The sequence below is a fragment of the Periplaneta americana genome, chromosome 2 (genome assembly GCF_040183065.1).
Source record: "Periplaneta americana isolate PAMFEO1 chromosome 2, P.americana_PAMFEO1_priV1, whole genome shotgun sequence".
Taxonomy (NCBI): domain Eukaryota; kingdom Metazoa; phylum Arthropoda; class Insecta; order Blattodea; family Blattidae; genus Periplaneta; species Periplaneta americana.
In genome coordinates, this window is record NC_091118.1 from 5,223,119 (window position 1) to 5,249,779 (window position 26,661).

General features: G+C 39.9%; 1 protein-coding gene across 1 annotated transcript in view; it reads left to right on the forward strand.

Annotated features, from left to right (window-relative positions):
• LOC138711961 (fatty acid synthase-like) overlaps positions 1–26,661 on the forward strand; it is a 116,608-nt gene that overhangs the window by 48,109 nt on the left and 41,838 nt on the right. Inside the window, exons 16-20 of the mRNA XM_069843282.1 lie at positions 4,192–4,449; positions 16,435–16,632; positions 22,138–22,454; positions 24,298–24,585; positions 26,121–26,311. Of these exons, the coding sequence (XP_069699383.1) occupies positions 4,192–4,449; positions 16,435–16,632; positions 22,138–22,454; positions 24,298–24,585; positions 26,121–26,311 (1,252 nt within the window). The remainder of the gene's footprint in view (positions 1–4,191; positions 4,450–16,434; positions 16,633–22,137; positions 22,455–24,297; positions 24,586–26,120; positions 26,312–26,661) is intronic.

Consider the following 26,661-nt stretch of genomic DNA (forward strand, 5'->3'; position numbering starts at 1 on the left):
AATTGTTCCGGGGACGGGTATCGATCCCGGGACCTCTGGTTGAACGTACCAGCGCTCTACCACTGAGCTACCCGGGAACTCCACCCGACACCGTCTCAACTTTTCCCTTTATATCCACACAACTCGCGTGGGCTGACGAAACGCCAGAGACCCACAACGAGTGCACACAATCTCTGTGTGACTTGGAATTGTGGTTTTCTGTTAACGTACATAGTAACGTATATATTATGCAAATCTAGTCTTTCAGGTGAAGCTCCCTGTAAAACAGATTTGAATAATTTCAAGGGAAAAATTGTTCCGGGGACGGGTATCGATCCCGGGACCTCTGGTTGAACGTACCAGCGCTCTACCACTGAGCTACCCGGGAACTCCACCCGACACCGTCTCAACTTTTCCCTTTATATCCACACAACTCGCGTGGGCTGACGAAACGCCAGAGACCCACAACGAGTGCACACAATCTCTGTGTGACTTGGAATTGTGGTTTTCTGTTAACGTACATAGTAACGTATATATTATGCAAATCTAGTCTTTCAGGTGAAGCTCCCTGTAAAGCAGATTTGAATAATTTCAAGGGAAAAATTGTTCCGGGGACGGGTATCGATCCCGGGACCTCTGGTTGAACGTACCAGCGCTCTACCACTGAGCTACCCGGGAACTCCACCCGACACCGTCTCAACTTTTCCCTTTATATCCACACAACTCGCGTGTGCTGACGAAACGCCAGAGACCCACAACGAGTGCACACAATCTCTGTGTGACTTGGAATTGTGGTTTTCTGTTAACGTACATAGTAACGTATATATTATGCAAATCTAGTCTTTCAGGTGAAGCTCCCTGTAAAGCAGATTTGAATAATTTCAAGGGAAAAATTGTTCCGGGGACGGGTATCGATCCCGGGACCTCTGGTTGAACGTACCAGCGCTCTACCACTGAGCTACCTGGGAACTCCACCCGACACCGTCTCAACTTTTCCCTTTATATCCACACAACTCGCGTGTGCTGACGAAACGCCAGAGACCCACAATGAGTGCACACAATCTCTGTGTGACTTGGAATTGTGGTTTTCTGTTAACGAACACAGTAACGTATATATTATGCAAATCTAGTCTTTCAGGTGAAGCTCCCTGTAAAGCAGATTTGAATAATTTCAAGGGAAAAATTGTTCCGGGGCCGGGTATCGATCCCGGGACCTCTGGTTGAACGATACCCGGCCCTGGAACAATTTTTCCCTTGAAATTATTCATTCTGTTATATATCGAGCCCCCAGGATGGATGTCAATTTTTTTAATTCTTTCCAACACAATATTAAATAATATTGTGGAAAGTGCATCGCCTTGTCTCACACCAAGGTTGATATCAAACTCATCGGCAATTTATCCTTGAATCAGCACTTTTCCTTTATTACTTGTTAATATCATTTGGATTAATCTAATCTGCTTCCTGAGTACATAGAATTGCACAAGCGTTCCTATAAGAGCCTTTCTATTAATACTTTCATATGCCTGTTTAAAGTCGATAAATAGTAAATGGAAGCCCACATTAAACTCATAACATTTTTCCAGAATTGTCCTAATTATAAATATGTGATTGCTGGTAGATTTACCTTTCCTAAAACCACCTCGATATTCACCAACCAGATTATCTGCAATCTTAGATATTTTATTCACAATTAACTTGGACATAATTTTGTATGCGACATTTAACAGAGTTATTCCTCTATAATTCTCACAGAGAGTTTTATCTCCTTTCTTGTGTACGGGTAGAAGTGTAACTCCTCCTTAATCCATACATCTTGGATAAGTTTGAAAATATGTAATTCCAATTCTCTTCCACCACATTATTCTTCATTGAGTACATTGCAGATATTATCTCTTCTTCATTTGGTACCAGTTGTTGTTCATCTTCGTATTGTTGTATGTTCACACTACTCTCATCATTATCCTCATGTCCCCCAAGTAGTTCATAGAAATGTTCTGTCCATCTATCCTTTATTGCTAAAACTCCAGTTGTGAACGAAATTCCTCCATGGAAATGTATGATTCCAGAACATAGCATACAAATTCCACGAAATCATTCCAAAAATGATCCTCCATACATTCTTAAGTTAGATGCCATGGAACTACTCTGCAGCACACATAAGGATCACCTTCAAATTCATACAGATGGATCTCTAAATCCTAATAATGGGACATCAGGAGCAGGGTATTATATTCCAAAACTCAAGAAAATTACTTCATACCATGTTCATCCTCCTCCAGGCTTGACCTGAATTGCTAGCTATTGATGCTGCTCTTCAGTGTGTTACTCAAATTTCTGAAAAATCTATTTGCATACTTACCGACTCCAAGAGGGCTATATTTAATATAATTAAATATGTACCAAACCTATACGCACATAGAATTATTACAATTCAGAAACAACTAATAAACTAAAAGAACTCCAAAAGGAAATAACATTTGAATGCATACCTAGTCATTGTGGTATACCTGGAAACGAGAAAGTCGATAATATTGGAAAACAGGCAACATATTTGCAACCAAGACCTCTTCAAGTGATATCTCTATCCAGTGCTTTTGCTTCAGTAAAGTCTCATTTTACAAACCTATGGATCAACAATTGGCTCTCTTCTGACAAAGGAAAAATTTTACAGTCTGTACAAAGAAACCAAATGACCTGGAAATGTACAAAAACTTGCCCAGACATGTTCAAACATTTTTAACAAGAGCCAGAACAGGTCACATTGTCACTCAATTGTACCTACACCGATTTCACATTTCTGATAATCTTACTTGTCTGTGGTGTAATAATCATGATGAAGATCTGGAACACATTCTTCTATACTGTCCATCCATAAACCACAAAAGAAGTAAATTAAAATCATCAGTACCAGTTGCAGAAGACACAGCCCTGCAGTATATATTGACTACACCCCAACTCTGGCTACTAGCAACAGGCATCTATAATGAACACCAATCAAAATACCCCTCATTTCTCGTGAAAAACAACAACTGAATAGACTACAGTGGACTGTTGTGGACTTTATGTTGTCAGCAAACAGCTGGATACATTAAGAAGATTGATTGATTGATTGATTGTTCGATTGATTGATTGATTGTTCGATTGATTGATTGAATGGTTGATTGATTGTATTATGCACAGGCTCCATCGGAAAAGTAAATTATATGTTTAACGTTTGCTATTTATTTTGTCACAAATTTCATTAATTCAGTTTGAAAAAGATGGACAGCATTTGTGCCATGCTTTAGATTCTTTGATATTACAACAACACTCTTGTGTTCTATTTTCTTTGTAATATATAAGTAAAGGATGGATCGTCAAAGAAGTCAACAATTACAATGCTTTCTCCTGACTCCTATTTTTTTTTTATGTAGGAGATAGTTTTTGTGAATATTTAAGGAGGTTTAAAATATTTTTCTTTGTATGTTATTAAAGTTGTCTTAATTTGGACAAGAAAAAGAGAAGATCTTTGACGAAATATGTAAATTGATACTGTGATATACCTATACCTATACGTCATGTTCACAAAAAAACAAATAAAAATAATTTGTAATATGTTTTTCGGCTTCATTCACAAAACTCTCTTCAATTTAAAATAGTGTGGGTTAACCCGTTTTTCTGGGCATATCATCAGTTGTTATTGCTGTAGGTTTAATTCCTACCATTTATAAACATAATGCTTCACGACGAGTAAAAATAAACTGCCCACATTTAACTTTATTATCTGACTGATGTACAGGAGGTACTGGTTCTCCAGCAAATCGATGCCTGGGTTGCGCAAATGAGCCACAACAGTCTTAATAAAAAAGGAAAATAGTATTGCATATTCAAATAGCAGCTTTAGAGGGCTTTCGGATTAAGTGAAAAATGTTATATCAGTAATTTTTTTTAACTGAAAACTGAATCTTCCCTCTTGAAGTGCTAACCCTGCATGATCTTTCACTACATTCCTGATTGTAAAGTTTTTTTAAATTAGTTGATTTGTTTCCAATGCCAAGTACTTGACAACTTTCCCCGCTGAACATGCCTAACAACTTACAGAAGGGATTAGTATGCTCAGGCCAAAATCATCCTGACTGTAAACTTTCTTGAAATTAGTTGAACTCTGTCCACTGCCAAGTTTTAGACAATATTTTACATAAAATATGCCTCACATAAACTTCCACGCAGGGGCTGTTGAGCTGGTGGTGATGGTGCAGAAGGTCAGCGGCAACTTCGAAGTGGTGGAAGGCAAGACAGCCGTGGTGACTGGCTCCTTCTACTTGAGTGACAACATCTCTGAAGACATGGTGGAGCTGGAGCCCCCGGCACCGGCCTGCGGCGACGACGAGCTGCAGCTGACGTCACGAGACATTTACAAGGAGCTGAGGCTGCGGGGCTACCACTACAAAGGCGTCTTCCGCAGCATCGTGTCCGCAGACTGCTCAAGTAAGGGTTTCAACAGCCGAGTCTTTCGTTACAGCTATGACTATCTTCACTCACATACCCATCTATCCATCCAGCTATGTAGTTATTTCTCTATTGTCTGTTTTTTTTTTTTTTGTCTTGTATGGAGGAAGGACCTGAAGGCTTACACTGCAGTCTGAGAATGATAGGGTAGCCGAATAGCCATGCTCTTGCACAAGTACAGCACACCACACTGTGAACTTAACCCGGGCTATTATATGGATGATGATGATGATGATGATGATGATATGTGAATTAATAATGACGAAATGAGTCCGAGGTCCAACACCGAAAATTATCAGCAATTCTACTTCAATTGGTTGAGGGAAAACCCCGGAAAAAACCCCGGAAAAAACCCCAACCAGGTAACTTGTCCCAACCAGGATTTGAACCCGGGCTCGCTCGTTTCATGGCCAGACATGCTAACCATTACTCCACAGCGGCGGACATCTGTCTGTCTCCACTTGTCTGTCCCTCTGTCCATTGATGCCTCCATCCACACATACTTTTTTTTCACCTATCAACCCATCCTTCCCTACTACAACTGGCATCGGTTCTTGGATGTGTGATTATGTCTTCTGAATTCCTAATCACCAGGAATCTCGAGCCTTCCACATATCACAGATTATAGTCTATCATTTCTCTCCATTTCTTAATTTGTATCATTCTGCGAGGTTCTTCTTGGTCTTCTGTGTTTCTTTCCTCCTTGAGATTTCCAGTCAAATACTTTTTTTTGAAGTCTCGTAGTGGGCATTCTCAGAGTATTACCATATCAAATTATTGTTTAGTTTACCCCCATTTTTCCCGTACTTTTTTTCATGTCTAAATGTTAACATGAACACGAGGACACAAATGTTACACTAACAGTAGCAGTTGAGTCATCATTCACAATGAAAACTTGACATTATAATAAGCACATGAAATATATCCGTAAACAGGAGATAAGTAGGCAGGTAGGTAATTTAATATCATTCAGCACAAAAATACAGCTCATAAACAACGTCAAAATATACTGTAACTTTTAATTCAAACAATAATGTAACTTTATTGTTTCAACAATAATCACTTTCTATAATTTAATTTAAACACTCCCGTCAACAATGGGATTTCCATTCCACACAGCAACACAGTATTCGTTATTGCACTCCACAGACGACAATGACAATTCACTTGGATTATTGAGAACAACAATATACTGCTAATCTTAACTAATGTTCACAAAGCACTATTTACAAAACAGAACTGTCAGTTCTCAGTTCGTTGCTTGGCTAGTACTTCTAGCTCATTCACTAAGTTCACAGTATATCGAACCCAAGTCTTCCAGAGACAGTCCACTGCACTCGAACTCAAGACTCCCAACTGCGTTGCTTCCACCTGGACGCTGCTCAAGTTGCGGACACACACTCAAGTCAAACTCCGGTCTCGAAGCTGGCTTCACTGCTACACAAGACTGACTGGGTTGCTAACCGAAAACTAACAACAACAACTCTCTTCTCCTCGCGTCCTGCATTTATTAGTAAATCATAGTTTCGAGAAATTACGATTTCGAGTGTCTTCCACCTCTTAGGGTATGAACACGTTGACGATGGTAGACTAGCTGGTAGAGTAGCTGGTAGCGGTAGTGGGGGAAATGAATCGCTAGAATCATATGACACCGCACACGTTGGCTCATGGATGGTCGCTTTACTGCTAGCTTTCCAGCACGCTGTAAGCTCCAAGAATGGTTTCAGTCATTCTTTCAAGCTCGCAGCGCAAGTCTCGGCATGGAGCAGAGAGGCATTGGAGAGGTGATCTGTGGACCAGGTGTCAATGATGACTTGTGTAATTAGTAGAGACGACTTTTATCAATTATTTGTGTAATTCGTGCTTTTTAATTTACACAAATTTGTATTCTATTTTAAACTACATGCGTGTGATTTAGTTTTGATGTTAATTGGCCGTAACTCAGTAACCAGTAAAGATTTTGAGGAGCGGTAACTTTTAAAACGAATTTCCATTCTTACTCAACATTTTTCTCGCTTTGACCCCCCCATCTAACGTGAAAAACAAAAAAGTTTACCGCTTACCGAAAATTTTTTTCTGTGAGCAGATCACTTCAAAGTTAGTATTTTATTTCTCACTTTTAAAAACAATATTTTGACTTCGAATTGTTTTCTATGCTTCCCTTGGACATTGACCTATCAATACAAAAAATTGCAGCGCGATTGTTTGAATATCATAGATGCTACGACGTGATAAGTTAAACGGAGCGGGAAATATCATTCTTGGCTACTCCGACTATCAGCCAGCAGCCTGTCAAGCTCTGCCTTGAGCATACCGCTTGCTTCACTCGTGGCGGGAATCCTGTGTCAGTGGTTGTAAAGTTTTAAAACACTGCACACATTGGATTTAGAAAAACGTATTGCTCGTGTGTTCGAAAGACCTGCCACGACATTAACTTTTCGTATAGATTCAAAACTGGAGGTAGAATTTAATTAATTTTTTAATTACAAACTACTAATGAATTCGGATGAATGGACATCGTCATTCACCAATAGGCCTGATTTGCAGTCTTCGACCTCTTTTCAAGAGTTTAATCGCTTTCTTCTCTATGTGACTTAATACCACGAAAAATAAAAAAAATAAACAAATAAATAATAACTAATATCAATCAAATTATTGAGAATGTTCACTAGGCACTATTTTGTAAGAATTGTACAGTTTACCTCAGTGTGAGTATAAGCCGTTCTTCCTGCAAAATAGGATTCCCTGGCAATTTTTCCAAGCCTTCTGTATGAAATCTTTGGTTAAATAGAGAAGATAATCGAAAGTTTCGATTTCCACTCTCGGGTAGCTAATGCATTTTTCTGGAAAGTTCCGCAGATATTTAAAAAGATAATATTCACCAAACGCAACCCTTTATTATTTATAGAATGAAGGGAACACTCTCGAGAAAAGATTTCTTGTAATAATAATCACTTTGATTCTGCACTGTCCAATAAATCAAATTCGTCCTCACTACTTGAATCCCTTGCGATATCAAGTCTACACAGAGATTCCAAGGAGATGACCTAATCAGCTGTGAGTCAGCTGACAGATTAAAGTGACCTGCAAACAAGCTCCAATTTGTGCACACCAAGCTTCCTTGTCTTTCATAACACTGATAGCGGAGCCTGCTAGCTTTAAAGCTAGGCGCCAACGTGTTCGTACCCTTACTCGTGGCTCCTGTTTCCGCACGTCTGTTCGGGAGGTTTCGTTCCTCCCTCCTTCACTTCGCACAACGAAGCGCCTACAGCTTTGCGTCCCCCTTTGCCTCGCGCCGCAGTGCACCTCCCCATGCCCTCTCGGCATGCAGATGTTCCCCTTACATCTGTCTCCTGCACGCCCTGTTGGATGCGCGTTCAAATCCCAACGCAGTTGTCACAATACGATACATAGCGTACTATAATACGAGTAGATATTGAAATAAAATCTAATTAAATACAGTATACAATTAGTAGGCAATTTACAAAAGCAGATTAAGAGTGTTAAAAAATTATTTAAGATTAGATTAACATGTACAAATAAAAGCAAAATGAATGAAATTATTTCCTTTAATAATAAAAATTAATCTAAAGTATAAAAAGGATTTAAAACTAACCACTTCTGTAACCTTGATTTGAAGCTTTGGCTTATATCTCGTTGTATTCCCATTAAGTGTGTTGTGTAGGTAGATAGAATATTGACACATTAATCATACAAAAGTACGGATTGAGATGCCATTTACATAAAGTTAAAGCAATAGTATCTAAAACTCAAGATTACTAAACTCATTGACACTAGAGTAGATTTGCCACCAGTGCCTTTCTCACTAAGCTTCTGAAAGTAAAATATGACTTATTTCTTATATTCATGGGTAAAGAGTTACAAACTTTATATGATATGAAAATAAAACTATTGCTTGTAATACTATACTTGTACTTGATTAAATATATATCAAATGTGGAACGAGTTGAATAATAATTATGAATAGATGAGCAAATAGGAAGATTATGCACATTACACTTAACATACAGCAGACAGTCGAGAATAAACATTGATGGTAACGTAAGTATTCCTTCTTGAGTAAAAATTGGTTTAATTGAGTTCTAGAAGACACACCAGTGCCAGTTGGTGCCTATGGAACCTAGAGAAGCTACTATAAAAGTCATTATTTTAAGAAATAGAAGGTGACCTTCACACTTACTTTAAGTCAGTGGTTCTCAAAGTGGGGGTCACGACTTATAAAACAACTTTGAATATAAAAATTGAAAAAGTCTTTCAGCAGTAATATAAAGTAAAAATAATTACTATGATAACTGTGCCTGTTTTTCAGAACGTACCCTCTAAAATCTGGACTATGTATTGGATACACACACAGTGATAACATTTTCAAATTTGAGGTTTCTCGCCTTTGTTTTGATGGCAGTCATAGACGAGAGACTTAATTTTCATGAATACGAGGTGTTGAAAATGTTATAAAAAATATAAGAGCTTCTTTTGCAAGCTCGAAGTATTCTTTTCATACAAAACTAATCAACTCTCTGCGAAAAATGGTCTAGTTGCAACATCACATCATATTTATCCTACATATTTTTTGAATTTCAGCCAGTTGAACGCAATGGATTCAGTATCCATCCGTGACTGTTGTGATTGTTTTGAGTCTTTTTTTTTTTTTTCGGAAAATACTCAAGAAGCTGTTGCTTAAAATCGTACTTCTGGTGGAAACTTATCTACCGGTTTTGTGTAAAATTTTATTATAGTCGTTTACGATTTTACAGGGATTTGTATATTTGAAATGGAGTCAAGAACTGGTACTGTAGTGAGGGTACGAGGATCGCAAACTGAAATCTCACCCAAAAGTGGGTTGCGCCTTCAAAAACTTTGGGAACCACTGCTTTAAGCAAATGTTAGGGTACCATCTTAGTTCAGCAATTACAGTATTGAGAAGAACAACATCACAGGTATCAGAATAAGACAATTTTACCAGACAAATGTTGAGTAAATTGCTTCACATCTTTCGAATACTGTAAAAATACGAGCAAATAACGAAATGCGTTTTCACTTTATAATTATGAGCAGAAATTCATTAATAGAACAATTTACAGCATCATTTTCATGCTAGCAAAACAAAATAAAAAATCTTACCTCTATTGCTTATTTGTATTTAAGGTCCATTCTCCTTCCTTTCCTGGCAAAAATGTCTGTTACATTGTCAGTGAGATTTGAAGTCTGTTTCAAGGACACCAGAAGCTCCTTTTCAATCGACATCAGTCCAAGTGCCGACAGTCGTTCCTGCCCCTGAGTTTTCCTGCAGTATGTTTTGATCCTTTTCATTGCCGAAAATGATCTCTCTACAGAAGCACTAGTTGCTGGAAGCGTTAAAATAAGTGTGCACACTTTATAAACTTCCGGGAATGTATCACTGTCTAATTGGAATTGCTTCAAAAATTTCAAGAGATCATTGACAGATTTGGTTGCATAATCGTCTGTATTAAATATTGCAGTCAATTCACTTCTTAAGCGAGAAAACTCAAAATGCCTAGGATAAGCATCTTTCAAACTACTGAAAGCTCTTTCAGGAACCATTTCCAAGAGCTCAAAAAAGATAATGCTTTTAGGTCCGGAAAACGACTTTCCATTTGCTCAGAAATGTTATCAATAATTTCATAGTAGAGGCGTCTATAAACGTCGCGATCATCTTCAGTTGCAGACGAGCAGGCTCTTTTTTTGAGTGGCTCGTCATTCAATTCAATTCGTTCCCAAAGTGCGTTGAATTTATCTCTCTGATTTCTCACTAATTCCTTTATTTGCTGCACCTTTGATGAGCAGTAAGCAATATCTAAGGGTTTCTTCTGCAGAATGTTAAATAATGTGTCTGTCAGTGGAAATAATTGTGCAAATACTAATAGCATGAAATTAAAGTTGAAATCATTTAGTTCTGGCAGAAATCCGCGGGCGGCATTGAATGTTTCTTGATCCCAATTATCAGGATTTTCTCGAATGTGAGTGAAGAAATCTTTAAGGGCCTCCTTGTTGTCATATATGGTATGAACTAGTCGAGAACTTTAATTCCATCTGGTTGGGGCTACCTTCGGGAACCTTTTCTTGACTTCTTCATCCAAGGCATTCGTCCTTCTACTTCACTTGGAAAAGAAGGATGAAAATCCTGAGATTGTTTGAAAAAATATTTTGCAAACATTGATTGCACACAATGCCTGCGACAATAAAAGATTTAATCTATGGGCGTAACAGTGCACGAACTTTGCTTCTGGATATTTTTCTTTTACTTTTGCTTGTAGTCCCCTAACATGTCCTGCAAAAACTGCTGCTCCGTCGTATGTTTGCCCATTTAGTTACTACCCATATTATATTCATCAATACATTTGAAAATTATCTTAGCGAGCCCTTCTGCTGTTCTGTCTGCACTGACGTCGGTAAATCCTAAAAATCTTTCTTGGATTTTACCACTTTCTGTCACATAGCGTACTTAGCTGTGACTTGCATGCAATATCTGTAGATTCGTCCAGCATAATTGCTATAAAGGAGAACTTTTAATTTCTGATGTAATGTGTTCAATTAAAAATTCCCCAATCGCATTTATCAAATCATTTTATATGTGTTTGGACAGCCCTGTAAAAGTAGAGGTTTTCATATGTTACACCGATTTTTCATCATATTCACTTAGTAGATTCAAACAATCAACATAATTCCCTCATTTACACGATTCTTTTGATAAGTCCTAAATGCCAATTCGTTCTTTCCTAAGAAGAATGTTACAGTAATTAGGCGTGCAAAAATTTCTCTGTTATGCTTCACTAAGGCATTGTGTTTTAAAACGTCAGCTCTCAATTGATAGTCTATCTGTAAATCAATTCTTGTTAACCCAAATGTTTGAAGTTTCGTCATAGAAATAAAATGACTTTGAGTTATCTCATGGCGATGTATAGATCTATGGAAATTACTTATGTCCGAAAATCCTTGGGAATTCCAAACGTTTTTGTCTGTATTAAATATTAAACATGGCCAGCAATGCAGTTTCTTTGAATCTGCACATGCAGTGAGCCATTTAAATTTATCATAATAAACATCTGCTCTAAAATGTTTGAAAGATGATTTCGTCTTTGTCTTCAAATCATCAATTTTCGGCATAGGCCTACCATTTATAATTATTAGTTTCTTATCTTCAAAATTACTTGATCCAAACGACACTTTTCTTAAGCTATCAATAATGCAACATGCACTTGAGCTCGCTGAAGAAACAGCAGAGACACTCATGTCATCAGCCACATCACGACTACCACTGGAGGTTTCCGAAGGATGCTCGTGAAGAACGGAACCCGTGTCAGGAATAGCTTCACGCATATCTCTTGCAGTTGAGGTGCTAGGCGAATAATTCATTATGGAAGGCTATTTGGACTTAAAATAACAGTAAAACTGGTGGAATATATACGAAGCGCATCCAGAAAGTAAGTTTCCCGATTTTTTCCCCTTGAAAGTAAACTTAATTAGCCGTGTCAATTGCTCATGCGTAACAGATCTATGACGTATCAATCATATGCCAGCCGGACAGGTCCCACCTGGTGCCAGTAGCGTGGCAGCAGTGGTCCGAAATGGAAGCTCGTATTCCTTCTCCCGCCGCCTGCGAGGTTCGGTCGGTGATAAAGTTCTTTAATGCACAAAGCATTGCACCAATTGAAATTCATCAGCAGCTCTGTCAGGTCTGTGGGCCGAACATCATGAGTAAGCAGATGGTGCGTCGCTGATGTAGGCATTTTTCCGAAGGTCGTCAAAATGTCCATGATGAAGAGCGCAGCAGGCAACCCTCCCTCATCAATGATGATTGTGTTGATCTGGTGCTGCAGTGCATCATGGAGAGCCGTCACTTCACAATTACGGAGCTGAGCAGCTATTTTCCGCAGATATCGCGATCCTTGTTGCATGAGATTGTCACTAAGCACCTGCTGTTCAAAAAAGTGTGTGCCAGGTGGGTGTCGAAAGAACACAAAATGCAACGTTTAGGAGCAGCCACTGACATTTCCGCAAAGGTATAACGATGATGGCAACGAGTTCCTCGACAGGATTGTCACGGGCAATGAGACTTGGATTTCGCACTTCACCCCGGAAACCAAGCAGCAGTCAATGCATTGTCGGCATAGTGGATCTCTGGTCAGGACGAAATTCAAACAGACGCTGTCGGTACGGAAAGTGATGTGCACGGTGTTCTGGGACAGGAAGGGCATTCTGCTCATTGACTTCCTTCGAAGAGGTGAACAGTGAACGTTGACCGTTACTGTGAAACACTGCGTAAATTGCGACGTGCCATTCAAAACAAGAGGCGTGGAATGCTTACTGCAGGTGGTGTGCTCCTCCATGACAATGCTCGTCCACATACGGCTCGGCGCACAGCAGCTCTTTTGACGGAATTTGGCTGGGAGTTGTTTGATCATCCACCCTACAGTCCTGATCTTGCTCCCAGCGATTTTCACGTTTTCTTGCACCTCAAGAAATTCCTGTCCTCCGGTGAGTGTTTTGGCAATGACGAAGAGCTGAAGACGTGTCACATGCTGGTTCCATTCACAGGCAGCAGAGTTCTACGACAGAGGGATACAAAAGTTGATCCCACGATACGACAAGTGTCTCAATTCTGATGGTGGCTGTGTTGAAAAATAGCTGAAACATTGCTGTACCTGTTGCCAATAAATGTTTTCCTGAAAGTGTGTGTTCTTTTTTTTTTTTAAATCGGGAAACTTACTTTCTGGATGCGCCTCGTACTTTGTAATTCAATCTACAATTCATAATAACATACTGCACAACTCAATAACCCACACCAATTAGGAAGAAACATAAAAATATACAATATTTCGCTTTCTCTTGGAATCTCAACCCGACGTAAGCTTCACTGCATAGCAGCACTACAACTGTCACAAGTTACTCAAATGCGCAAGAGGGGCAGCAGGCAGGCAGGCAGAGTATCTGCTGGCTAAGCTGGGATAACGGCACAAACAGCACGCTTCATGTACGATGGAGTGAGTGCAAAAGCATAATCGTTCAACAACAGAATCGTTTGCAGTTTTTAATAAATTACGATTATTATATACTATTGTGCACATAATCATGCTTGGTGAGAAGGGAAGAGGAGGGAAGCTCTCGCTTCAATGAGCTGACTGCCACTGAGACACACCACAGATAATTTTCACTGCTCTCTTCTGAAGAAAAATCAACTTGGAAACCGAAGTATGGTTACCCCACAAAAAAGTCCGGTAACTTAAGTAACTATAAATATGGGCATAATAAACCATAACTGCAATCACTGACAGTGCCACAAAACAAAAAGCTTGGAGTATTTAACCTTCTGCATTCACATTTTCGTTCACTTCTAATGTTAACATTTTCGAAAATCATTGTGAATGGTTACATTAAATAACTTGACCACAAGCTTTGGTGGTCACATCGTGTTTGTGATTACTTTTTATTGTGTATGGCCCTGAACACTCTCTGTTCTTGATGTTCTGTTTGCCCATCTCCAAAAATCCATTTCAGTGCCAAAAGCTTTTTTCTTGTGTTTTTTTAATTTTTAGTGGCCAAATTTCAGATCTACAGACCATACTTTCTTTTAAGAATTCTATTGTAAATTATGTCCTTATCCCGATGTAATTATTGGGGATCATCAGTGTGGTTTTAGGCGTAATAGATCAACTTTTGACCAGATATTTTGTATTCGACAGATAATGGAGAAAAATGGGAGTATAAGGGTACAGTGCATCAGTTATTCACAGATTTCAAAAAGGCATATGACTCGGTTAAGAGAGAAGTTTTATATGATAGTCTTATTGAATTTGGTATTCCCAAGAAACTAGTTTGATTAATTAAAATGTGTCTCAGTGAAACGTACAGCAGAGTCCGTATAGGTCAGTTTCTGTCAGATGCGTTTCCAATTCACTGCGGGCTAAAGCAAGGAGATGCACTATCACCTTTACTTTTTAACATCGCTCTAGAATATGCCATTAGGAAAGTCCAGGATGACAGAGAGGGTTTGGAATTGAACGGGTTACATCAGCTGCTTCTCTATGCGGGTGACGTGAATATGTTAGGAGAAAATCCACAAACGATTAGGGAAAATACGGGAATTTTACTGGAAGCAAGTAAAGAGATAGGTTTGGAAGTAAATCCCGAAAAGACAAAGTATGTGATTATGTCTCGTGACCAGAATATTGTACGAAATGGAAATATAAAAATTGGAAATTCATCTTTTGAAGAGGTGGAGAAGTTAAAATATCTTGGAGCAACAGTAACAAATATAAATGATATTCGGGAGGAAATTAAACACAGAATAAATATGGGAAATGCCTGTTATTATTCGGTTGAGAAGCTTTTATCATCCAGTCTGCTGTCAAAAAATCTGAAAGTTAGAATTTATAAAACAGTTATATTACCAGTTGCTCTTTGTGGTTGTGAAACTTGGACTCTCACTTTGAGAGAGGAACATAGGTTAAGGGTGTTTGAGAATAAGATGCTTAGGAAAATATTTGGGGCTAAGAGGGATGAAGTTACAGGAGAATGGAGAAAGTTACACAACACAGAACTGCACGCATTGTATTCTTCACCTGACATAATTAGGAACATTAAATCCAGACGTTTGAGATGGGCAGGGCATGTAGCACGTATGGGCGAATCCAGAAATGCATATAGAGTGTTAGTTGGGAGGCTGGAGGGAAAAAGACCTTTAGGGAGGCCGAGACGTAGATGGGAAGATAATATTAAAATGGATTTGAGGGAGGTGGGATATGATGATAGAGAATGGATTAACCTTGCATAGGATAGGGACTGATGGGGGGCTTATGTGAGGGCGGCAATGAACCTCCAGGTTTCTTAAAAGCCAGTAAGTAAGTAAGTAAGTAAGTAAGTCCTTATCCCACAACACACCAATACTCTCCACACGTGGTCCATTCACAGGCATATCAGTACCAGTCTCTCTTCTTCTTCTTCTTCTTCTTCTTCTTCTTCTTCTTCTTCCTGAATTGGACATTTCTTGTTATACAGGTCATCTGACTTAGCCGCCTCCAGACTCTCCATCTTCTCAAGATTTTTCACTTGTCATTGTTGTCCATTCCATTCTTCTTGCATTTAAGTTCTCCCTTATCTGGTCCAACCACCTCATTCTTGGTCTTCCAATTATTGTCTTCTTATTCTCTGCTCTCATCTCCAATGCTCTTGTTGGTAATATCTATGGTGTCATCCTTTTAACGTGTCCGAGTCATTGTAAATTCTTTTGCTCAATATACTCCTGTAATGGTCTAACACCAACTCGTTCTCTAATCTCTGTGTTCCTAATTCTATCCCTTCAAGTTTTTCCTTCAATACTTCTTAATATTCTCATCTCTGCTGCTTGCAGTCAACATTTATCCTTCTTTGTCAATACCCATGTGTCAGATGCATACCTTAGTATAGGTACAACGTAAGTTTTATAAATAAAAATTTTGTATTTGTTCGTAATATTCCACTTCCACAAAATGTACCAGTACCAGAGTACAGGAATAGTGTTCCATTGGTTGTTATTATTCTTCCATCTCAGTTCACTGACTCTAACATGTTTCATCTATATCTTCTAGCTGTACAAGCTTCCCTTTCTTAAAGAGTCCTCTGGCCAGTTGGTGGGGCTGCCACCTGTGTCCTAACAGGCAGGCTTGAGAAGACATTTCCTCTGTTCCCTGTGTTAGGGTTATGTCGCCCTTCCTTGGTCACTAAAACCCTTTCTATTGTAAAAGGACCTAGCATGAGAAGATGAAGTTGGTATCTGGGGGTGAGTGTCAACTTTTCATGTCTCCCTCGTAGATTTCACCCATTCATATATCCATGCACCAACCATTTAAAGTCTGCTTGTCCAACCACACACATTTTCATCCATCTCCTTGTGCATCTGGCATCACCGTCAGATCTGATTGGTGTTGGCGTTTTTCTGTTCTACAGGACGAGTGGGGAACATCCGCTGGAATAACAACTGGGTGGCCTTCATGGACAGCATGATACAGATGCAGCTGCTGCACAAGGACACCCGCACCCTGCTGGTGCCCACCTTCATCCAGAAGCTCTCCATCGATGACAAGAAGCACTCAGCTGTGATCAGTGCCATAATGGATCAGAACAACGACGAGGAGAAGGACATATGTGAGCAGAACCAGATATCATCCAAATTTATCTTTATATGGTACTTACCATAATAAATAGGAGCCCAGTGTTTGGTCACATTTAACACAAGTTAGGTAAGCAGTGGCTATATGCCCAAAGCTTTGAGAAGGAGGGCACGGTCCATCTAGGTACTTTTGTGTATCATATTAAACAGTATGCAGTACAGTCTGTTGACACAGTGAACTGTACGCAACTGCAAACAGTGCTTTCAGCAATATTTGATATACCAAATAATTGTACATATAGCCTATGCAAGAGGATATTATGTAAGGAAAAAGTCCCAAGAAAATTATATAACAAATATCAATGAGCCAACAAGACTACAAAGAAGAGTTAAACACAATCAAATACATAGCACAAGAAAACGGATACAATCTTAACATAATAGACAACATAATAAGAAAGACAAAACATAATCACAAAAAACATAGAAATACAACACAAACAGAAGAACACACACTAACATACAAAAACAAAAACACACACAAGATTGCAACCTCATTCAAGAAATTAAATTACAACATCACATACAGAGCACAAAACACTCTACAAAAGCATCTCAACACACAAACAAAGAAATGCAACCACATAAGTTTTTACAAACTCAATACCTGCAACAACTTTTACATAGGACAGACAGACAGATCATTTCAAACAGGTTGCAAAGAAACATCACAGCCATAATCAAATCACAAAACACTTCCACATATGCAGAACACATCACAAACGCCAACTGCACCTACAGCAACATTAACACAGACATGGAAATTCTACATCTTCAACCGAAAAACCAGAAACTAAACACACTAGAACAATACGAAATTTACAGGCACACAAAAACACACCCGCATCAAATCCTCAACACACAACTCAATTTCATAACACACACACTTTTTCACTCCATGTTATATTACACAAACACACCCCCACAGGAAACGCAATCAGAAGGAGTGAAGACCACCCAGTTCTGTTGATAGCTCACAGGCTGAAACTAGTCAACAAGGTAACCTAGTTAATTAACACGTGAAAGAGAGAGAGTGTGCGTGCGTGCGCTTTATATTCGAATGTGATATAGTGTAAAAAGTTATATAATCAAGATGTATAAATAATTATTGTCTTCTTCCTGAAATGACAAACTTTCAAACCAACCTAATTAAATTTCTGCAGATATTAGAAATACTAAACAAAGACTAGATGAAGAACGGACTTAAAAATAGAATTCAATAGTTGAGGTATGTAGCAATTTGACATCGAAATTTCTATTCTTTGCAAATGAACCCTATTAAACTTCAACACAGCAGAGATGAGATATCTCAGACAAGCTGAATATACTTTGTTAGCTCTCAGCAAAATAACGAAACTCTGCAGGAACTAATTTATCAAATGTCAGATTTATTTTTCACAAGATTACACAATACAAACATAAGTAGTCTCATATAATCAGTTCACTTCTACAAAAAAAAAAAAAAAAAAAAAAAAAAAGTAGTGCATAATATAGAATGAGTGTGAAGGACAGGGTAACATTGCAGGTTCAGTTATACAGCTGGACGCTTCCCCTCTGTTGAGTTTAAGTATTCCTTGCCACTCAGTAACAGAGGAGTTAGGTGTGTGCTACTTCCTACCGAATTCTGGCCTGAAGGGGTGCTGGTAAGACGTTATATTTTTTGCCACCCGAGATACGGAAAAGTTAGACTGCAAGACTCGAAGAGGAATCCTGACAGCTCAGAGAGCAGAACGAAGCTCACGACCGCAACAACTCAGGTGTAGACGACAAGGAATGACGCCACGTGCACGAAGTAATCGACTAGACACCAACAAACAACAAACAAGAGAGGAAAAACCTGCGGATGATACTGTGGAACACAGAAGGACTTACTAATGCACTTTCCCTAACACCACTGAACTTTCTCCCGAAATACGACCTCGCAATATTCACTGAAGAATGGGGATTAGAGAACTTTATAGCATTAATAACCTCGCCACCCAAAGCAAACTGGGCCGACCAAAAGGAGGAATATCCTGCCTCGTAACTCCCAGCTTCTCCCCATTCGAAACGCAGGAAAAGTCAGAATCACATACTCGCAATCAAGACTAAGATATGCACAATAGTAGGGACTTATTTTCAACCAGAGATAGGAGAAACGGACATCATAGACGAAATAAGTACAGCCCTTTCCCGAATACCGAAAACGGAACCAGTAATAGCAGGAGATCTCAATTGGCGTATGGATGTACCATCTAAAAAGACAGAAGCAGTCTTCGCATTCCTAGCAGAGGAAGGTTTCACCCTAATCAACAGTAAAGACCAGAAGACGTATATAAGCTATAACGGGACAAGCACTATCGACCTGATTTTCATAAACAACGAGATGCAACACATCTCTCACAAAGTAATCTCAAATCGGAAACACCTACCAGTAGAAACTTTGCTGCAATTCAGCGCATCACGGGAAGAGAAAACTGACAAAAGAGTCCGCATATCAAAATTTGTCGAAATTACAAGAAACCAACACTCATCATATAATACAAAGTAACAGCCCCAACGAAGCCCTGGCGGCCATAGAAAACTGCATTAGGGAAGCTACCACACCAGCCACTCCACAATCCAGAAGAGCGAAACCCTGGTTCAACCAGACATGCTACAGGAAAAGGAAAGAGACAATAGCTGCACTACATGAAGCAAAAGTTCATAAATCAGAAGCCAAGCTCAAGAATTATGCCGCGAAAAGAAGAGAGTACAAAGAGCTCATTAAGAGAACTAGGGAGGAGTTCCGACATGAGGAGGGAAAGAAAATGATTGAGGATGTAGAGAAGGATCCATTCAAAGCATTAAGACCCAAGCTGCCCCACTTCCCGATAGAGCTGTGGACACAACATCTCACCAAGGTACTCCAACATAAGGAGACGAGGCCTATGCATGACACCAGTCCCCCGCAAGAGTGGGAACCAATCACAAAGGAAGACATCCTAGAGGTGCTTAAACAAATGAAAGAAAGAAAAGCCGCAGGTCCAGAATGTATATTCAATGAGCATCTCAAGCAAGCCGCTCCTATACTCGTAGAGGTATGACGGAATGCCTGAAGAAAGGTGTATACTGGAGGAAATCGAAAGTAAAGATGCTCTACAAAGGAAAAGGCGATGTAGGAGATCCAAACAACTACAGAAGGATAGCTCTCGAAAGCAATCTTTACAAAACCTTCACAAAAATCATGAACTCGAGACTCACAGCCCTGGTGGATACGAAACTGCAATTCGGATTCCGGAGAGGCAGATCGACAACACAGCCGCGAAATGCCTGCATGACGACATTGTAGACATCCAAATGGCAAGCTCTATGCACTATTCATAGACTACACCATGGCCTTTGACCTCATCAACAGACAAACACTAGTGTCAAAAATGGACGCAATGATCGGAAGGGAACACTACATCGCCCGAATCATCAGGAATATACTGCAGAACAATCACCTTGAAATCGATGATGGTATAACATTATCAGAGCCAATGGAACAAACAAATGGCGTACTCCAGGGCGACCCCCTAAGTCCGCTTTTATTTAATATAGCGACAGCTCAACTCTACCAGCAGAGAATGTAAACATGTACGTGTATGCAGACGACATGGTTGCAGATAGAACTGCAGGAAACTCTAAACAAGCTAGTGCTCTGGGCCCGCACAAATGAGGTGCACCTGAACCTGCAGAAGACCGTGACCATGACTTTCCGCAAAGAGCAGATGACATTCTATATCTAGAAGGGGAACCGCTACTTCGAGTGAAGTATCTAGGTATAACTTTTCAGACCACAGGACCACATACATGCTACACGTAAAAGATAAAAAAATTGCTGCGATTAGAGCCACGAATGACATCAGTCATCTGGGACAGATATCTGTGGAATCAGCATTAAAGTTATTTCACGCCAAAATCTCACCAATATTTACATATAGCCTAGCACTCATGTGGGAACACCTGAATAGAAGCAACCTCAAGACAATCGAAGCAGTAAAGGCAAAGTACCTCAAAAGAGTCCTGTGCATATCGAAATACACGCCGTCGCGACTTACGTATGAGCTGGCAAGGGAGCCATTCTACTTAGAGGAACTGCGACTGCAGCTGAGCTACCATCCACACAGGCATACGCAGAGACAGTGACAGAACTAGAAGGAAAAAGACTGCAAATCTGGAGCAACTTCTACACCACAGACATGATGACTACAAGAGAATGGATGGCCGCGGGCTGCGAGCTGAGACACACGATGACCTGCTTCGCGGTTCATGATTTCCATCACAAACTATGTAGGACAAAGACTTTCCACCTGCCGGCAGAAGACTGCATTTGTGAACTATGCCTGAAGAGTTGTGATAGATATCACGCTATGTGGTGTACATGAAGATCAGTCTGTTTGACACGATTTTGCAGCGAGTGATTCTAGCGTCATGCATATTTTGCTTAGTTCTCATTATTATTATTACTTCCTACCATATACCTGTTTGACAGGATATTCCTACAACACGTTAACGTTCCTTGTTATCCTCCCTTAGTCTAGGGCTACTTGTAACCAAACTAAGTTCAGTTTCTAAACACGTAATTTACAATTACTCTTCATTCAGTATGTGGATATTGTGATTGGTGTGCTTAGAAACTACTTTCTATTTAGTGGTGGTAGAGGACATTACATACACTCTGATACCAGGGAAGGCATGTGTATTTCCAGAGCGTATATAACAATGCAAGGAATGGAAGAGAATCATTTTCTGTTAGTCATGTTTTGAAGAGAATACTTAAAGGGATGGATGTGTCTGAAAGTGTGGTATATATTCACATGGAAGAAAATGATTCGTGAGAAAATCTTAAAAGCCCTTCACAAAAAGAAAAATGTATTCGTGACTCTCCTGTTACAACATTGGACACGTTTAATCAGGAAGTTTTAGGACGTCAGTACTTACTTTATAAAAAGAATGCTTTATGCCCAGTTTAGACGATATTTTGCTGAAAGCTCGCAAAATACGGAACAATATCAATTAAAATTTCACGTTCCTCACTGTGGAAAGTACTGAAAGCTATTGCATTTCAGTGTAGCAGAAATGACGATAAAAAGTAATATTTAATGGAATGTGACGACATTGTTACCCATCACGACGAATTTTTTAGTACAATAATGAGGTAGTAGGAACACCTATAATATCCATTTTTAGATCATTTTAGTGTAGTTCTATATTTTGCGTTCATTTATTCCTTCAGTTGAATTTTTTTTTGTCAACTTAGTTCTGGAATGCCTTAACACAGTAGCTCCTCCTCGAAGTGGAGGAGATCACACTGTTTGAAACTTCTGTGGGAAGCTTCCCTCTGTATGAAAAACAAAGTATAGTCGAAACATTTCTTCGCACTACCATGTACAGAATTGCTCCTCTAGCATAAAATTTCGTCTATAATATTGTTCTTATTGGTGTGGTAATATTCCTGTGCATCAATATCATTGCAGTGCTCCCTGTTCATTTCTATGAAGAGCTCAACGTGGTCAAGTTGGGGGGCGTGGAGGTGCGTGGTCTGAGGTTCAGTCCTATAAATCTGCGCAGGCCGCAGGGTGAGCCCGTGCTGGAGACCCACGGCTTCATGGAATACTCGGAGCCCCCGGAGCTCGAATTGTTAGCCTGTGTGCGTGTGTGCGTGCACCTGGTGCTGGAGAACCAGAAAGGCAGCAGTGGCAGCAGGGTGAAGGTGGTGGAGCTGCTGGGGCAGGGCACGGAGCCTCTAGCAGGCCACGTGGTGGACATTCTGGGGGATCTGCCCCTCATACAGGCCAGTACTACCTCGTGACATGTCCACCAGCACCACTTTCAGCTTACGACACTACCACTACCACCTTCGTCACTGCTAACAGCTTTTCTGCTACTGACATAATCTTCTCCAAACATTCAACATGACCACCACCAACACTAGTACAGTCAACACCCTAGACAAATAACATAGAAAGTCCTTCAGCTCAATGTATACTTTTTGAGGGACTGTTGAACAGGTTGTCTACTGGTCAGGAAAGTCATGAAAAAGTAATGAAGTTGAGTGAGTGGTCATGATGTGTATGTTCTATGTTAACTTGTGGTGTGCTACTTTAATAAACTGACGGTCATTCTCACACAATAATATTAGACACACTTACACATTAATAGTTAATTAAAATCAATATCCCGAATTTAAAAGAAAACTTACAAATTAAACCAAACCCTTTAACTCTATTAAATATAGAATATAATCTAAATTTAACAGAAGAAATACTGCAATCAGAAGTAAACACTGAAATAATGAAACTATTGTCTTTAGATACAATTAATATTAGGTACCTCCACAAAACTGGCTTCATTTATACACCGACGGATCCTTGATCTCCAGAGAACAAGGTGCCGGTGCAGGTGTTACATGCTGTCTCTTCTCACTTTATAGATCTCTTGGATATGGAACAACAAGTTTTGATGGAGAAATCATTGCAATAAGTGAATGTCTCAGGAATCTTCTATGCCACATCAATAAATTTAAGAATGCAGTTATATTGTCAGACTCCAAAGCAGCTATTCTGTCAATAGTCTCTAAACACACACCTTCATCTCAAACAGCAGAAATAACTAAAATGCTCTCTCAATTAATATCACTCAATAAAAGAATTGTATTCCAATGGATACCATCCCATTGTGGAATCCTGGGAAACGAGAATGCGGATGCTTTAGCAAAGAAGGGCAGCACTGCTACTTACAGTCCTGTTACTAAATCTACGTTTTACTCTTTGAAAAGATTTATTAAATCTACATACTTAAACTTTAACAAACAAAATTTTATAACACAATCTCAAGGAAAAAAATGGAACTCTCTGCATCATAATCCACAGTTAATTCCCGATTTACCACGAAAATCGTCTGTAGCTGCATTTAGATTGGCAACAGGCCATGATTGTTTGGCCAAACACCTGCATAGAATTGGAATATATCAGTCCCCTAATTGCCCATTGTGCAACTCAAATCAAGAAATGGATTCGGAACACCTCAAAATCTGTGCTTCAGTGGCTGACCATGGCAATATCTTTGAAAAATATTGGAGTGCAAGAGGTCAAATGAATTTAAATACTATTATAGTCACAATCATTCCATGGTATGTCACATCAACGGACGTGTATACGTCACCAAACATCGTAAGATGAAGATTACATAGGTCAAATGGCTTTATTGTCAAACGCCTGGCATTAGAAAACAACAACATTAATAGTTACTGTTAGCACACGTTAAACTAAGCATACACTGACATAGCATGTACTATGGCCTTGAGTGGAGAGATAACAGACTGATATTAATTCATGTAATAACTTTATTTATAAAATGTGCAGTAAACATGAAAAAATATTGTTTTTTTATCAAATGCAGTCCAGAAGGGAGGTGTAAATCATTTGCAACCCTTCCCCACTTGATGGCGTATGTTGTACTGTCCTCTTAAATGAAGGCATTCTACAGTGTTGCCACCTTATTTACACTACTTATATCAATAATGATCAGAGAGCAATGAGTTGCATCTATTTAGTTCTTGATTAACCTTATGTTTTGCAAGGTTTTCCATAAAACTTTTTAAGAGATATATCGTATGATTTAAACATTTCCAACAGGCTGACATGACAGTTGTGGCCAGTGCAGACAATCCTTCAGTGGCCGATCTGGAGTCTTCTAAAATCAAGGTGGAAGATCGCAAGCTGGACAGAGGGGAGGACTGCAGACTCATCATTGCTGCCAACATCCTGTCGGACACTAAGCTGCTGGACATGGCAGTGAAAGCGCTGGCTGATGGGGCCTTCATCTTGACACGAGAGACAGCTGCAGACAAGAGTGTTGAGGCAGACCTGGACGTCGTCTTCGAGAAGACCTTGGAGGACTGCAAGTTGCTGCTGTTGAGGAAGGCAGGTGCAATTACATGCTACTTGGTTATTGGATTGAAGTGCAGTAGTAGTGGTGGTAGTGAGGATATGAGAGATCTCCAGCTGCCCCTATTCGCAGTTAAGATGACTGCCTTCTTACAGACAGTTCCCTCTTCCATAATGTCTCTCTAATTCCATCTTCCCAAGTCTTCCTTGGTTTTCGTAGAGCTAAAAAGAGATGACACGAATGCTTGTATACAGAATTATTACTATTAAATACGAGAAAAATTCGTACCGGCACCGGGAATCGAACCCGACATGGTTCAGTTGGTAAAGAGCGCTCAGCGCGCAGAGCTGAGAGGCCCTGGGTTCGATTCCCGGTGCCAGTACGAATTTTTCTCGTATTTAATAGTAATAATACAACTGACTAGTTCACACTGGTCGTGTAATATTCAATGAGGTGGGCGAGACCTCATTCATATGAATATTTGATATATATAAACTGTTAGCAGTTTTCATTAAACTGATGTTGAATATGGCCACAAAGTCATTTAATATGCGCTCCTGTATATATATGACGTGTATCGTCTTAAATGCTGGTAGTAAGGCCGTAAAATAACACTACAAGAGGGTATATTGGAGTGTAGGCTTTCACGGCCGGCGTCAATAGTAGAAAAGTTTTCCGGGCTATGAGGCCGTGGTCTGTTGGTTGTGAGACCAAATGTTTCGTTCACTGCTGCGGTAAACATCTTCAGTGGTGTCTATTGCTAATTTCAATCGAAAAGAAGAAGGGCTCAAGGTTAACAAGGCCTGGTATCTGGCATTAAGGAAAACTAATATCAAACCCGCCCGCGTAGCACAATTAAACAACACAACCCCGGACGCGGAGTGCGTGGAAAGCAGCAAACCCGCCCACGAAGCACATTCGAGCGCGGACCGAGGCGACAACAGCAAGCCCCCCCCTCCCGCACTATATATACAACGATGCAGCCAGCGCAGACTGTAATCGGCACACGCAGTAGAACCAGCCGCACCAGCAATAGACACCACTGAAGATGTTCACCGCAGCAGTGAACGAAACGTTTGGTCTCACAACCAACAGACCACGGCCTCATAGCCCGGAAAACTTTTCTACTACTACGAGAGGGGTTCGGCTGGCACCGTGAATCATGTCCCGGCATGGCTCAGTTGGTAAAGAGCACTCAGCGCGCAGGGCTGAGAGGTCCTGGGTTCGATTCCCGGTGCCGGTACGAATTTTTCTCGTATTTAACAGTAATAATACAACTGACTAGTTCACACTGGTTGTGTAATATTCAATGAGGTGGGCGAGACCTCATTCATATGAATATTTGATATATATACAGAATTAGTTTAAATTTTTGTTCTGATTTTAGACTTTACTTGCTCCAGCAAATTGTTGCGAAGTATGAGAAGTGCGAGTCAGGATGTTGGCTCTCCTGTGTGACTGGACTCTGCTGTGGGCTCCCTCGTCGGTTTGTAGCTGCTTGTAGATGTTTGAAGTGTTATTCGTCACTGGTCACAGTTTAACGTTTCATCACGATTGGTTGTTGTCACAGAGGCGGGTTGTGAGTGACAGAGCCGTGATCAGCGTCAGCTCGGACGACTACAGCTGGCTGCCACAGCTGCAGACCGCGCTGTCCAGCTCGTCGGACAGTCAGATCGTGCTGGTGTCGCAGGGCGACCCCCTGAGTGGCATCCTGGGTCTGGTGAGCTGCGTCAGCAAGGAGCCGGGCTGCGACCATGTCAGGTACAACATGAGCTACGTTGTTCAGTCTGCCATAATTCCCACTGTGAAATTAAACTTATTTTTTCAACCCTTTATCCATTGCGCAGTCTTCAGGAAGAATTGGATCAGAATCATCTTCAGCGATGTCCAGCCCTTTCCTCTAAACCAGTGATACTCATTATGTGCCCAGCAAGCCACATGCAGCTCTCAAAGACATTTATTGTGAACTAATATTACTATTGCTATTTTTTCTGAGAATTATTTTTTTAGTTTCTGTAATAATTTCCAATTAGAGAAAACTTCGATTTTCCTGCATCATTAGTGTCAGTGAAGGTTTTCAATGACACGTATTTGTTTTCTTTAAAAATATA